Here is a 16,996-nt window from a genome sequence, read left to right on the forward strand (position 1 = left end):
TCTCTCTCATCTTCTAGCCATGTAGTGGTTGTAGGGCTTCCTTCAGTTTTAAGACACTGTGAATGCTTCCGGGGCTGGGGGTAATGACTCCAGACTTGTAAGTACACAAAACTCATGAAGGATTATTAGGAATAGCATAGGTATTATCTCTTGGTGACTGGTCAACTCCATGAACTAGTTATAAAGTGGATATGATGAGGTATCATTTATTGGTTCTATCACTTTTAGTTGGATTCCTTAACAAATCTATAGAAGCTGAATAAGCCAATACGTCATCAAAAATCACAGGAAACAAGAATGATTAATTGTATCCATGGCTACAGAAACAGGATGAGAAAGTGTTTCTTTTCCTAGACAATTCGAAAGACTTTAAACACCAAATATATATAATAAAATTAAGATACAGGAAAATGTGCAGAGGAAGAAGAATTACTATAAGGACATTAGGGGCACACTAAAAAGCATTAAATGAAACTTTTTAACTCTTTACTGAAATGTAACTTTAAAAACCGGATTCATTCTCATTCTTACTTTGACTTTCTCTCATCGTGTCCATCTCTGGGATTCCTGTCTTCTCTGGTATCTTCTCGCTTTTCTCGGCGGTCATCTCGTCCTTTGTCTTTGTCTTCCCAATCCCTCTGACGCTCTCGTTCTTTATCCCTTTCTCTTGCTCTCTCTCGTTCCCGCTCTCGCTCTCGTTCCCTCTCCCGCTCTCGCTCTCTCTCTCTCTCCCGTTCTTCTCTCTCTCGCTCCCGCTCTTTTTCCCTATCTCGCTCCCTCTCTCTCTCCCTGTCTCGATCATGGTCCCGATCTCGCTCTCTTTCACGGTCCCTCTCCTTTTCTCTTTCTCTTTCTCTCTCCCGCTCCCTAGCACGCTCTCTTTCCAGCTCTCTCTCCTTCTCTCTTTCCCGATCCCGCTCACGCTCCCTCTCCCTCTCTCGCTCTCTGTCTCGCTCTCGCTCCCTCTCTCTTTCTCTGGCCCTTTCATCTCTTCTATCCTCCACTCTGTCTACTCTTCGTTCCTCTCTTCTTTCATCACGCTCAAGCTCGTCATTCCTTCCCTGATGTCGAATTGGTGAACTTGGTCTTTGATCTACAATGAAAATCAAGTTTTGTCAGTGATTAATTTGACAGATAACCTATTGGTAAGACAATATGGCAAATCTTAAATTTTATCTGTGTATAGGGTCACACTGGCAGCAAATATAAATCAGGTACTATATTTACGTTTAAGTTAATCATCCAAATAATCACCCCTAGATGTTTACAAATTTTTTTTTCTTAAAGGTAAGCTTTATTTGCCCTCTAACTAACATGTTTTCTGTTCCCCATCAACCCCCCTCCCACCTCCCACTGATCCACTTTTGATCTTTCTCTGCATGCTCCCTACCCTACCTCCAGCCCACTGCTCCAACCCCACTTTCTGCCATCTCTACCCTTCACCTCTGATCTTCTCTGTCCCCCCAGCAGGACCTGAGAACACTGGTGGCAAAGGATAGGGGCAGCAGGAGGTGTAGAACATAGGAGCTGAAGGAAAAAAAAAATTTCCCTCGTAAGTCACACCTCTAATTTCAGGCCAAAATATATACATATCAAAGTGCAGCTATTATGTGAGGAAAATATAGTAGAACAAAACATCTGTCAATAATTGTTGCTGCAATATCAATTTATCATAAACTAGAATATTAAGGGTACTGATGCTTAGCAATCTTGAAGTAATCAAATGTAAAGTGTTTCATATTAGTGATATATATTTATAATAAGTTAAAAGTTTTATTTAATCATATAACAACACTCAGATGAAGAGCTGTTTTCTTAAAAATATTAACTGATCATCTCATCACATTTTATATAAATATATTTTTTTCAATACATGAATCATATAAACACAGAGAAAATGAATACATGCTGCCCAAATGCCCAGTTGAGGAGGAAATTAGTCTGGGACCAAAAAAATGTATAAAAAAATGGGATTGACTTTTCCACAGAATTAACCATTTTTGAAAATAGTTCACTGTGGTAGGATCTAGGCTACTGTGTGAGGTTTCTATTTCTGTGTTATGTAATAATGCTTTATGGGCTAGTCATAAACCCATATTGTATGGGTTACAATAGGTTTTCAAGTGGAATATCTAATACCAGCTTATTAAGCAGAATAACTTAAGGATGTTTCCAGGGACAGGATCAATCATAGTAATTTGAATTGCCTATCTTATCACAGATGAAAAAGGCAAGACTTATGCATATTTACTCTTTAGAGGTTACTTATCAATACAAAAGTTCATAGATTTTAAAGCTAAAACAAAACAAAATAAAACAAAACCTTATCCGGCTGTTTCTTAAAAACACAGAAATTATGGTCCAGAAGTTGACTGGCCAAAGCCACAGAGATGGCAGATTTATTAGGACATTGGGACTAGAAGTCAGTTTCTCCTAAACCCTTTTTTATTTTTGCTGAAACCAACTTAAATTTAAAATGGTTCTACTGTTCACTTTTGATTCCCCAAATGCTACATATTTATGGTCTTAGATTGTCTGAGTTCCTGGTTTAGGGGTCATACTAATGTCACGATGATTACAGAACAACCTGAAATTCAATACTGCAGCATGTAGTAATTCATACTTGAAATTTCTGATTACAGTCATGTCAGGGAATAAACTTTTTTACTCACACTTCTTATGACAGATAAAAATTCTATTTTCCCTAACCAAAAAGACATTGTCTCTTACTCAAAGAAAATGGAGAGGATATAAGAACATCACTTTAATGTGTCTAAACTTTTTTTTCTATCTTTTCCCCAAAATATGTTCTTCAAAGATGCTTTTCTCTTCATATTATTTCCTTATCTTAATGAATGACATACCCATTCATGAAAGCTGGAGAGCTCTGAGCTATCCATCAATTTCACTCTCAAAATATTTCTTAATCCATTTCCTCTCCCCATCCCTACAGTTAGTATTCTTAACAGACTCTGATCACCTCTTCCTAGATGTCTATGGCATCAACAGTCTAACTGGTTGGTATCATTGTCTTCAGTCCTTCCCTAGACTTACTTATACTTTTTCCATGAAAACTCTATTTTTCCCAACTGCTTTTCCCTGCCTACAAGGCAACCAATCAAAAATTTTTAGCCCGGTTTATTAGACTATTTAGAACCTGGTCTATAGTCTCTCACCAGTCCTTTTTCCCAGTTTCTTTCCTTCCCTACCTATTATGGCATACCTCTACTCCCAACACCATAACTCATTACTACTCTAAGCATATGTTTCTTTTAGTCCTGAGTGTCAGCACATGCTATCCCTTTTTCCTGCAAAGTGTTCTTCTACTGTTCCTTCTAGCAAACTCTTTAGGGAAGCTTTCCTGATCTCAGAACCCTATCTGCTCCTTTGTCATCTCACAGAACTTCATACAGTAGTAACATTAACCACACTCCAATTGTTTCTGTGTAACCTAATCAGCCTGTTAAGAACTAAAGGGAAGACTGAAATTCCTGAGCACAGAACAAGGTGCCTGTGCACATCCCTACCTTCAACCTCTATCAATCTGCCTATTGCTCACTGTACTCTGGTCATATTGGCCTTCTTCCAAACTCTAGGACATAGTATTTCCTATCTCAGAGAATTGGCACATACTCTTCCCTCTGCATGGAGTGTTTTTATCCTCAATCTTCACAATGCTAGTTTCTTCTCTTGCATTTATGCTTCTGCATAAATGTCATCTTTCAAATTTTTATACACAGTCTATCTAAAGAAGGTTCCTCTCTTATCCTTTATTCCTATCTGGGCACATTCTTTGTGTCCTTGATTGCACTGAACAGTCACTTCTCTTTTTGGGTGTTTAAGGGGAGATATCTTCCCTCCCATTAAGTTCTATAAGCACAAGAACTACTGTACTTCAAGAACCTAGCAAAATGCACGAGTACTCAATAAACGTTGTGGAATATACCAGTAACCTCAAATAAATAGTTCTGTTTCAATCATATAAGATATTTATTGAAGTAGTTATAGTAAAGTAAAACAGAAAGAGGACAGAACTTGCAGTCAGAAGATCTGAGTTTGAATCCCAGCTCTGGAACTTAATTCTCTGTAACAGTGGAAAAATCACTATCCTTCTCCTAGCCCAAATCTCATAAGTTATGAAATGTGAATTCTCTTATCATACCAACACTCACAGGAATATTATAAAGATAAAAGGATTTTAAAGGATATTTTATATATATATTCCCAGACTTAGTATCTTTTACTATATTAAGTCTGCTAATACATAAAAAGCAACTATCAAAGTTCCCAGAAACTTAATACACGTATGGTTGAGAACTAAATATAAGACTGAAACCAAATGTTGCTACTGAATTCAGGAATAAGATGAAAAAGCCTGAGCTAGGATATCCAACTAGGAAAAAAGAGAGAGAGAGACAGAGAGAGAGAGAGAGAGAAGAGACATTAAAAAGCACAGCATTACAAGGACAAAATGTTAGATTAAGGAGAGGTGAATCAGCATTAGGTAAGATATAATTTCAGGTATCAACACACAACATATAAATTCCAGCCTCATCTGTAACTAAGGAAATCATACACATCTTTTAACACAAATCCATTAGCTTACCCTACCAAACTCAACTCAACCAAGTCTAATCTCATCTATACTACTGAAGTACCTGGTGTCTTAGTGACTTCCTTCTCTCATTACTGCCCATATCAACACACACACACTATTACCTTTGTGATTCCGCCCACTATGAAACATCATTATTCAATTTCCTACTCAGTCAAGTTTTGCACTATATTAATCTCAGCATTATAGCAAACCTTACTTTAGTAACCAGCCAAAGTTAGTAAGAGCTTCATAAGATCTTAAAGAGTTTAAAGGCCCTAATACAGATGGACAGTAAAAGCTTGTTAAAGAAACTGCTTATAAACCCTTTTTAAATGACTTCGAGTAATCTTGCTTCAAAACTGATTTAAGAGAGTATATCTAACAGAGTAGAATCTAATACATTAACCAAAAATGTTTAGTTTAAGATACACAAGAATATAAAATTAGCTAAACTATTGTAAATTCTCAAGAAGGAACATGCATACAAAATGTTTTCTCAGATCACCCCGAACCCTACCATGATCAATTTTTTTTTCCTTTGTTCTTCTGACAGCTCTTGTAAGACTCGGTATATTATCAAAGTTAGTGAGTGAGTGGCCAGGATACTCAGGTGGGAAAGCATCTCCTGAATCAGAAATGCCTAGAATGGGCACCCAAGCATCTAAATTCCTTAAAGGGTTGTAAGCTATTTAGTTAAGGTGAGAGACATAAAGTAGGGCACGTAGGTTCTTGCAGTATGCAAGTACTTACTACACCTCAGTACCCACCATGCTGCCAAACAGGTCCTTTGGTAGCTAGCTATTTACACACTCTCTTAAACTAAGTAAACAAGGAAGATTACATGAGTAAATATAATAGTTTCAAATGTATCAACAAGCAAAAGTCTTAATAGATGTATTAAAAAGTAAACTAATAAATGGTTTTTAAAAGACAATTCTCCCAAACACTGTTGGCCATTATTGAATAATAAGCGATTTGACAAACCTCTCTCTCTGTTGTCGCGACGGTCTCTCTCTCCATGTCTTCTCTCAAAGGAAGAATCCCTTGCTTGGTCTCTGTTGTCTCTTTCAGGATATCTGTCTCTTTCAGGATAGCTACTCCGAGTTTCCCAGCTGTCATGATAGTTGCTACTACTACTGTGACTATCAATTTGAGAACCTCTTGTGCCTCGACTTCCTAAACAAAGGATATTCACACAAATGTTTAAACACATATACTTTATTACACAAGTTGCATCAGTCACAAACTTTCTTCCCAAAAAACACAAATACAGAAGGTGTGTTAGTGTTTCAAAGTATGGTAATCATTGTGGAAAAGAATATTAAATGTTGGATCAGAATACCCAAGTTGTCTAATGATGGGCTTGGGTAAGCTAAGTCCTAGCTTTTTTCTATCAATAAAAAAAGTCTTAATGGAATCATAAAGCAAGAAGACTCATTTCAGTTAACCCAAACCCAACAAAACAAAAAATGAAAACTATCTGTTCATACCTAATTCACAGAAATATCATGAAAATAATGAAAAAGTAGATATATATTATGGCTTTGATTACAATTTATGGCAAAAACATTCCAATACAGAACCAAGGTACTTTGTGGACATTAAGTGGTGCCTGAAAATTTTCATTAAAAAAATGTGGGAAATGAATGTTCATAGTAGCTTTATTTGTAAAAGCCAAAACCTAGAAAGTACCCAAATGTCTTTCAATGGTGAATGGTTAAACTGTGGTATCCCCCGACCGGGAAATACTACAAGGAATGAACTGTTAATACATGTAACAACTTGGATGACCCTCAAGGAAATGATGCGGAGTGAAAAAGCCAATCTCAACAGGATATATATAGCATGGTTCCATTATGTAACATTTATGGAATAACAATTATAAGATGGAGGACGTATTAGTGGTTGCCAGGGGTCAGGGACAAAAGAGGGGATTTGAGTGCAGCTACAAAGGGGTAACACAGGGAGTCCTGTGATACACAGCTGAGCATCCTGACTGTGGTAATGATAATCCAAAACTACATAGCCACTTTTGGAAAACAGTACAGCAGTTTCTCAAAAAAATGAAAAACAGAACCACATATGATTCAGTAATCCCACTTCTGGGTATATATCCAAAGGAATTGAAATCAGGATCTGGAAGAGATAGCCCATGTTCACAGCAGCATTATTTAAAATAGCCAAGACACGGAGGCAACCCAAATACCCTCTGATAGATAAATGGATAAAGAAAATGTGGTATATACATATAACAGAATATTATTCATCCTTTAAAAAAAGAAAAAAGGAAATCCTGCCATTTGAGACAACATAGCAACATCGATGAACCTGGAGAACATTATGCTGAGTGAGATAAGTCACACACAGAAAGACAAATACTACATGGTGCAACTTATATGTGGAATCTAAAATAGTCAAACTCTTAGAAATAGGAGTAGAACAGTTAACTGCCAGGGGCTGGAAGTAGAAGGAGATGGAGAGGTGTTAGTCAAAGGGTACAAAGTTTCAGTTGTAGAAGATGAATAAGACTTAGAGCTCTATAGTATAGTACAGTGCCTACAGTTAATAATACAGTCCTGGAAAATAAAAAATTTGATAAGAGGGTAGATGTTATATTAAGCATTCTCATCACAGACATACAAAATAGTAAAGAGAGAGCAAGAGGAAATTTGTGCAGGCAATGGATATGTTAATGGCATAGATACTAGTGATGGATTCATGAGCACATACTTATCTTCAAGCTGTATGTGTTTTTTTGTATGTCAATCATATCTCAGTAAAGTGGCTTAAAAAAATGCAGAGCTACACACACTCACAATATACATAACAGGCTTTGAGCCTTCAAAGAATTAGAGAAGAATTCTAAATACTGTTAACAATGTATTTTAATAGTCAAAATATCTGTATAATTAAAGACCACAAGGAAGAAATTTAAAACATTTTTTAAAAACTAGAAATGAGCTAAATATAACATCAAGGAATGACTAAGTTAAGTAATAGCTTAGATGCTGCTAAGAGATACTTAGTTAAAAAAAAAAAAAAGGAAAGGAAAGGAAAAAAAAAAGAAATGCCTGAGGAAATGACCCAGGAAACAAAAGAGAAAAAGAGATGAAAAATCTGAAAGTTAACAATCACAGAAGATACAATAAGAAGATTCAACATATGACTAACCTATGCTGTTTAGAGTCACATTTAAAACAAAAAAGATACAGCAAGGCGAAAAGGATGAAAAAAGATAGTTATCAAATACAAACCAAAAGAAATGTTAGTAAAATAATCTTCAAAACAAAAAGCACTATTAGAGATAAAGAGGGTCATTCTGCAGTGGTAAAAGGAATAATCTGCCTTTATACCTAACAGCAAAGTCTTAAAATATTCAAAGCAAAAATTGATCAAATTACATGAAATCAACAAATTCACAATAATAGAGGAAGATTTAACTCACTTCTCTGTAATGTTAGAAAAGGCAGACTAAAAATAATTATAGATTTGAAACCATGGTTAACAAGCTTGACATGAGACACCCTTTGCATCCAACTATTAAAAGCACACACAGAACATTTATGTAAATTTCTGAGCCACAGCTAAGTCTTAACAAATATAGATGTCAAAGAGTCGACTTTAAAGTCTTCTCTGACAACAATTAAAATTAAGGAAGAGGATTTATTTTAAAAAGTTATGATTGGAAATTTAAAGTCATATTTCTACCTAATTCATGAATCAAGGAAGAAATCATATTAAAACTTACAAAATGTTTAGAATGGTTACTAATACAATTACCACACATTTCACAACAAAGTAAAATTTAGGAGCAGAAATTAATAGAACAGAAGAGATACAGAAGAATATAAACCAAAGATTAGTTATTTGAAAAGACTCAAAACAGACACATCTCGGCAAGATTGAGCAAGAAAAATAAGGGAATATAGTTATAGATATAAAAGAGATTTAAAAAAGCAAATTTTGGAACATCTTTGTATCAAAAATTTGAAAACAAATTTCCTGGAAAAATATAACACTGCTTTAAGAAAAAAAAACCAAATCTATAACTATTACAATAATCTAAATCTATTAACTCTTAACGAGAAAACTCAATTGATAGTAGAAGCTATAACCATCAGAAAAATAGGAAACGCTTAACAGACAAATGTTAAATTGTCAAAGAATAGATAACTAATCATATATAAATTGTTCCAGAGGAAAAAAGAAGCAACACTACCTAACACATTTTGTATGTCTAGTAAAACTTTGATGCCCAAGCCAAACAAGAACAACATTAAAAATGAACGACACAGTGACATGCCAGAACTGGTTCACAGTGGCTTGAAAGAGCCAATTGTGTGCATCTCTTCTCATGTCAGTAGCTCAAAATCTGATATGGTAAGAGTATTTATACCATGGAAACTGGCAAAAGCTAAAAGTTAGGACTTTTTCTGAAGAGTTCGTTGTTAAATATTTACCATTACACCACTAATCTTATGTAATCTCAATTGAAAACACAGATGTTTCATTCAATATCACAGTTTAACCTAATCTAGAACTTTAAAAAAATGAAAAAAATTCCATTCATCTTAGAAATGCCAGGATAGTTCTAAATTTTAAAGAAATATATAACATAAATAAAAAGGTTAAAGAGACCAACTATGACCTTCTCAAGATACAGAAAAAATGGTCATGATACAAGTTGTTAGCTAAGCTGGGGAAATTATGGGACATCTGTAACACAATAAAAAAATCTGCTAAAAATCTACAAACATGCTGCTTAATGGTAAAAGGCCAAAAATAACACTTTAAAATCTGAAACAGAGCAAAGAAGCCTATTTTTAAAATGCACTTACAGTCAACACTATATTGAAAGATCAGCAGGTTATTGACAGTAAATAAATAATCAGAAAAGAAGAGCCAAATCTGTTCCCAGACATAAATGTTTAAGAGAATCCAATTAGATCTCCTACAAATATACAGCGACATAATAATGTAAGATTAATATATAAATATCAATTATCATTTCCATATACCAACAGTAAATGGTAGAAAATAAAATACTTTAAAAAGATACTATTTTTTTTTTTTTTAGATTTTATTTTATTTATTTGACAGAGAGAGAGAGACAGAATCACAAGTAGGCAGAGCAGCAGGCAGAGAGAGAGGGAGAAGCAGGCTCCCCGCTGAGCAGAGAGCCCGATGCGGGGCTCGATCCCAGGACCCTGAGATCATGACCTGAGCCGAAGGCAGAGGCTTAACCCACTGAGCCACCCAGGTGCCCCTAAAAAGATACTATTTAGTGACACACAGTTATTCACTAAGCACTGTTCAAAAACAAAGATTGGAATAATAGGGAAGGTGCTATAAATTATATATTGATAGATACATACCTATCAATATATAATTTATAGCACCTCCCCTATCTGTGGCTTTGCTTTCTGTGATTTCAGTTACCCACGGTCAACTGGGGTCCAGAAGCAGATGATCCTCCTCCTGACATATCATCAGAAGGTCAGCGGTAGCCTAATGTTACCTCATAATGCCTACATCATTCACTTTGCCTCATCTCATCACACAAGCATTTTATCATCTCACTTCATCATAAGAAGGGTTAGTACAGCACTAAATAAGATATTCTGAGAAAGACCACATTCACATAATTTTCACTGTGGTATATTATCATTGTTTTATTATTAGTTACTGTTAATTTCTTACTATGCTTAATTTATAAATTAAACTTTATCATAGGTGTGTATGCACAGGAAAAAACCTAGTATATAGAGAGTTCAGTATTATTTGAGGTTTTAGGCATCCACCCAGCATCCTGGAACACAGCCCCTGTGGATAAGGAAGAACTACTGTATTAACTTCAGATTGTTCTAGCTCTGTGCAAAAAGGTGTTCGTATTTTGATAGGGACTGCAAAACGAATAATCCAATTATAAAATGGGCAGAACACATGAACAGACATTTCTCCAAAGAGGACATACAGATGGCCAACAGACATGAAAAGATGCTCAACATCACTCATTATCAGGGAAATACAAAATCAAAACTATAATGAGTTATCACCTGACACCTATCTGAATGGCTAAAATTAACAACAGAAGAAACAACTGGTGTTGGCAAAGATGTGGAGAAAGGGGAACCGTCCTACACTGTTGTGGTGGGAATGCAAACAGGTGTTTGCACTGTATACTTGGAGAATGGTATAGAGGTTCCTCAAAAATTAAAAATAGAACTACCCTACAATATATAATTGCACTACTAGGTATTTACCCAAAGAATACAAAAATACTAATTTGAAGGGATACATGCACCCCTATATTTATAACGCAGCACTATTTACAATAGCCAAATTATGGTAATAGCCCAGGTGTCCAATGACTGATGAATGGGCAAAGAAAGTATGGTATACATACACAATGGAATATTACTCAGCCATAAAAAGAATGAAATCTTGGGGCGCCTGGGTGGCTCAGTGGGTTAAAGCCTCTGCCTTTGGCTCAGGTCTGGGGATCGAGCCCCGCATGGGGCTCTCTGCTCGGCGGGGAGCCTGCTTCCCTTCCTCTCTCTCTGCCTGCCTCTCTGCCTATTCATGATCTCTGTCTGTCAAATAAATAAATAAAATCTTTAAAAAAAAAAAAAGAACGAAATCTTGCCATTTGCACCGACATGGATGGAGCTAGGGAGTATTTTGCTAAGCAAAATAAGTCTGTCAGAGAAAGACAACATATTTTCACTCATATATGGAATTTAAGAAATGAAACAAATGAGTAAAGTTAAAAAAAAAAAAAAAAGGCAAAGCAAGAAAGAGACTCTTACCTATATAAAACAAACTGAAGGTTACCAGAGGGGAGGTGGTGGGGGGATGGGTTAAATAGGTGTTGGGGATTAAAAAGGGAACTTGTGATGGGCAATGGGTGTTGTATGCACATGCCGAATCACTACACTGTACATCTGAAACTAAGATTACACTGTATGTTAACTGGAATTTAAATAAAAGATCTTTTCAGTAATTCCTACAATGGACAATGTGCACCATAAAGAAGGGGATAGAGATGCTTATCAAGTTCACTGATATGGAATGATCTCCAAGGTATTTTTTTAAGTGAAAACAGCAAGGTATAGAGTAATATACATTTTTAAAAAATTATGTTTGTAAAACCAGATGGGGATTATGAGTAGACCTACAAACCTGCCTATGCAGAATATTTCTGGGAAGGATACAGACAAAATTGGCAAAGCAATGAATAAGGTCAGGAATAGAGGCAAGGCTTTTCACAATATATTCTTTCATACACTTGAAATTTTAAACCACGTAAATGCATTATTGAAAAGAGAGAAAAAAAAATGTTTTAAGTACCACTGACAAGAGCACAAAAAGTGTTGGGCACCCAGTAATAAAATACGTAAGACCTCAATAGAAAAAGTTATAAATTTATAAATTTAATGCATTTGAAATAAAAATCTAAGTTTTTCACAAAATTAAAAAAAAACAACTCATTTTAAAAATGTATATGAAAAAGCAAAGGGCTAAGAAAAGCCAAGACAACTATGAAGGAGAAGGTAAGGAAAGCCTTCAGCTTCTTATGGAGTTATAATATTGACCAAGATATACCAAAAGACCAATGGAAATAATGAAATGTTCAGAAATCTGCAGCAGTATTTCAGGGGAGGGCAGAAGAAAGGAGAGAGGAACACGTGTCAAAACTAATTCAGTCCAAGCAGTTGGGAGGCAAATACAACATTTAGGTAGTAGGTAGTTACTGGGTGTTGGTAAAGGCTTTTTAGGGGAAGAATAAATTAATGGTTCAAAATTCTGATGTGCAATTATCTGAAGTGGTTTGAAGAAAGCACAAGTATACTGAGGAATACACAGTCATTTCTGATACCACCAATTTTGAAAGCCCACCATTTTAGTTCCACTTTAATAATCATTTTATCATATCTGTACCTGTTTAGTAGAAATTATTTCCTTTTGACTCTACTTTTTTGCCTGACAGGAATTTTCTTAGTGTTCCACACTAATCAAGAGGGTAGGGTATAACTGGATATAATTTACCAGGGGATTTTAATCAGGACCCATTTATCTTTTGCTACTTTAGCAAATTCCTAAGTCCTAGGAATTTAACAATTCTTATTTGGAATTTATAGGGAAGGCTAAAATTCAATTAATTGAAAATTACTTTGACAAAATGATAATGAATGTAAAAAAAAATATATTTAGAAAAGAAACCTTAAAAGATTTAATAGTTTCTATATAAGCATACAAGATACAGTTCACTGACAAGTCAAAAACCTTACCCTTTTCAGGTAATTCTGGAGCTCTCCCCCTACTTCTGCCCATCCGGTCATTCCTAATTTCACTTCGAGACTCATTTCTCGCATCATTCCTTATTTCAGTACGAGAACTTTCTTCTCTCAAATGGTTTCTGCCATAACTTCGGGATTCTTCTTGATAGGCATCCTCCTTTCGATGAGTATCTCGACTTTCACGGTCCCTGTAGTCATGGGTATCACGAGCAGACCGAGAATCTCTGGGGTCACGGCTCTCTTTGTTATCTCTGCTATAATCTCTCATCTCCCTGGAGTCCCGAATGTCTCTGGAGTCCCTTAGTTCCCGTCGGTCTCTAGTATCTCTGGCATCTCTTCGATCCCGACCATCTCGAGGTTCTCTGTCATCTCTGTGGTCTCTAGAAGAGCTCTGATCCTGTTCATACTCTCGTTCTTCTCTTGTGTCCTTTTCTCTATCCCTTTTGCTTCTTGTCTCTGTAATGCAAGTTTGGAAATCAACTAGAATTCCTTTAACAAAATTTTGAGAAACCAGACAACACATGTACATATAGAGCTAAAAATTTTTTAAAAATGGTAATTCACGTTCTTTGCAGAAAATAAAAAAAAGAAAACATGGGCAAATAAGAAAATTAAAACCACACATAAACTACAATTCCAAAGGTAATTTTATTAACACTTGAATAACTATGTTCTTGATTAGATAAACTTTGATTAGGATCTTCCCATGCCCCAACTTATCCATACTTATCTTAAACAAACGAAACAAATAAATTGATCTCGTATCACTGATGGTTTATTTTTTAGAAATTACTTGTAGATCTAGAGGTACACAGTGACTTTAGCCATCTCTACCAAGGAAGGGGCCAAACCAGACTATCCGTGACTACCTCAAGTGTACTTAAAGTACTTAAGAGCGGCCTATATTTAGTAAGCTGGCTGGCAAAGAGATGTTGCTACTCACCCTCTCTTTTTCTTGAACTGTTTACTGAATCACTCCTGTCTCTAAAGTTTTCTCTCATTAAAGCATTTTCTAACGCTTCACAGAAAAATAAGAAAGGAACTTCAGTTTTTAAAAAGCTGAAACAAAACTCACTGATTATTTAATTCAACCTTGTCACCGTCTAAATGAAGAAATTAAGAGGCCCAGAGCCTAAATGGCTTAGGCAACCCAATACCTAATGGAATTTGCGAAGAACATAAACTATTCTTTAGATGCGCCTAGAACAGGCAGAAATTGATCACAACATAAATCTGATATGAAGTCAAAGGACTAACAAGAGAACATTAGAAAACAAACATTGCCTTGTTTTTAAGTCAGATTCCCTTATGTGTTCCTCTCACATTCTGGAACTACCTCAAGATCTGAGGCTATTTTAGCAGTTACAGCAGCCGTATGCCTAAGAGCCGTATGCCTATTGTCAACTTACCCTCTTTTCTCTTTGTCCCAGGTGGCTAGGTCTACAGACTTTCTTAAGCACCCAAACAGTATCCACAAGACCCCCCAGATTTTCACATTAATAACTCATTTCTCCTGCCAATTACATCGTCCATATGCTTACGTTCACAAATGCCCTTTAAGAACAGAAGCAGTAGGCAAGGACTGGATAGGTTTCCATCCGTTTTGGTGCAATTTATGACTTCTAGTCCTCCTCCAATGCCAACTGGGCCTAAAAATATGTTCGCTCAGTACCAGATCCTTCTCATGATTCCATCTGTCTTTTCAAATCTAGTTACTAAATTTTGTTCTTTACCTACCTCCCCATTCTTCCACTAAAATTATTCTTATTTCAGAAGATGACATCTAAACAGAGGAGCAAACTGCTACATATCTTGTATGGAAGGTTAAAGAAACTAAACACATATGGTTTATTATTAAATGGATTCTTCCTGTAACATGGGCCACTCTTAGCACACACACAAAAAATTCTTTTAAGACTCAACCACATACTATTTCCTCTCATTATTATTTCAAAACAGGTATCAAACACACTAAAGAGTTTTCATTCAATAAGTACTCATTAAATGTACACTATATTCCCGGTCAACTCCAGTTAAAAATCTTATTAAAATTAATGCACAGGTGCTAAGAAAATTTTCCTATCTTACCAATGTTCCATAAATATTGCTGTGCTGTTCTGGTTCCAAAATGATATACATAAGAAATAATTCTACACAACACAGAAGCTCTCTCTGATCCCTACCTGGATGTACATCATTTTCTTGAATAAAAGAACTTGATTAATTGTTGCACTGCTGATAGGAAGAGAACAACTAAATTCAACATGTTTCACAGAAGACTGCTGTAATATACTCTCAGAGGTTTATTTTAAAATGCACATTAAAGGGAAATGTTGCAAGTAAGCAATATTTCCCGAGTACTCATTATGTTTAAACACCAACTCAGAAGTTAGGGGAAAAAACCTTAAATATATAAGGTCAAGAAGCTTAGATAAGGAGTACAGAAAGAGATCAGAACTATTAGACTGTATTGCCAGATAATAGCACCTCAGCTTTAACAAGGAGCAGCAAATCCAAAGTTAACTTAATTCTCAGGGATCTAGAAAGGGAAACTGCTTTGCTAACTTCTTTCTTGAGTTACACCTAGAAAACTGATCACTTGGCTTACACCGACCTTCTCAATATTCCCCCAGCCCTTACCTCTTTATCAAAATATAGCTGATGCTTTCAAACTCTGCCCCTGGTTTGCTGCTTTTCTTCCCTTCACTTTTTTGTTTTTTTAAAGAACCAATTAAGCAATTAGAGGGATGTTTTAAGAATCAGACAGCCAAAAATTTCTAGAACTTGAGAGTACCAAAGTAAAACATCTTAGAAAGCACTACCTCAGTATACATAAAAATGCCCACTTATGTACATTTAATAGTTTATATGTTCCCGTATCATTAAAAGCACCTCTTACTGCCTTCAAGCACTCTTCTCTGTTAAAGACTTAATACAGCATGGTTTTCTTCTTCTCCTTACTGTAACAATAAATCTGAATGTCCAGTTCTTTAACAAAGAAAATATTTAATGCTAAAAAAAAATCAAGATAAAATACAGTGCATACCTTCTCTTCTTTCATGACGCCGATCATGAGACTGTGAAGTTCGTTCATGGTCATGCCTCCCTTTCTCTCGCATTGGAGAGCGATGTCTTGGGGGACTTTGCTTTCTCTGAGGAGAAGACAGAGAATGTGAAGGATAAGGAGACGCAGAGCGTCGTAAAGGTGGAGTTATTGTCCTCTGATAAGATGGTGAAGGAGATCTTTTTCGACGAGGAGAAGGAGAATGTCTTTGAATAGATGATCCTGATTGTGAGGAAGATGAGTGATGTCTAGAAGATATAGGAGAGTGATGCTGTCCTATTGGGGAAGTAGACCTGTAAAGAAAAGCAACAATAAAAAAAGCTGAATGCTAAAGTTAAAGCTAAAAGTGTGAATCATAATTCCAGGATAAATTTCAATTCACAATGCTGTATAGTAAGAAGCTAATTTTTAAAGATCTGGTTGGTTTTAGGTCAGCCTGAGACCACAGTCCTAGATGAGATATGCACTGCCTTGCTCCCAAGCTTGGGCTCCAAGCAGCACTCTCCCTAAACACAAATAGAATATTATCCTCACTTAAAGTATGGAATTCACTCTTAATCAGAGATAATCTCTGACCTTGTGAATAGGTACTTGGAGGAAGGAAACCATGAGAGGCTAAAGAGGAAACATACTAGTAAGATCTAGATAGAAAGCGGCTGTGAGAGTGCCTATAATTCAAGGCTGTGGGGAAAGGGAAGTCATCATCAATTAAGAAGCCAAACCTGAAGTCTGCCCTGCTTGGGGTGAGATTCAGGATGGGGAAAGAATGATACGGTGAAGGACATACTGTCTACACTGTCTTTATCTTAAATAACCAGCCTTCACTCTTGGCCAGTACAGATTAAGTTCATGAGTCCTGGTTTAACGAAGGCTTCCTCTACTCCCTTCCAATCACCTTCTTTTCACTGCTGCCAAAGAAACAACTTATAACCACACAAAGCACAACGGAGTCACTCCTACAATATGTTAAATCCTGGGCCCTGGTTTATACTGATTATGCAAAATGTGTTTGTGATAGAAAGCTGGAATACACAC

General features: G+C 35.9%; 1 protein-coding gene across 5 annotated transcripts in view; it reads right to left on the reverse strand.

Moving 5' to 3' along the window:
• Positions 1 to 16,996, reverse strand: part of ZC3H13 (zinc finger CCCH-type containing 13) — a 100,597-nt gene that overhangs the window by 21,447 nt on the left and 62,154 nt on the right. For 4 of the 5 annotated variants that reach the window (XM_080798713.1, XM_080798712.1, XM_080798710.1 and 1 more), the window contains exons 9-13: positions 15,944 to 16,254; positions 12,889 to 13,353; positions 5,582 to 5,773; positions 1,444 to 1,527; positions 532 to 1,093 (exon numbers count right to left, since the gene is read on the reverse strand). In XM_080798713.1, the coding sequence (XP_080654839.1) occupies positions 532 to 1,093; positions 1,444 to 1,527; positions 5,582 to 5,773; positions 12,889 to 13,353; positions 15,944 to 16,254 (1,614 nt within the window). The remainder of the gene's footprint in view (positions 1 to 531; positions 1,094 to 1,443; positions 1,528 to 5,581; positions 5,774 to 12,888; positions 13,354 to 15,943; positions 16,255 to 16,996) is intronic. The other variant, XM_080798711.1, reaches the window with a different exon arrangement.

The sequence above is a fragment of the Martes martes genome (assembly GCF_963455335.1).
Source record: "Martes martes genome assembly, chromosome: 3".
In the NCBI taxonomy this organism is placed as follows: domain Eukaryota; kingdom Metazoa; phylum Chordata; class Mammalia; order Carnivora; family Mustelidae; genus Martes; species Martes martes.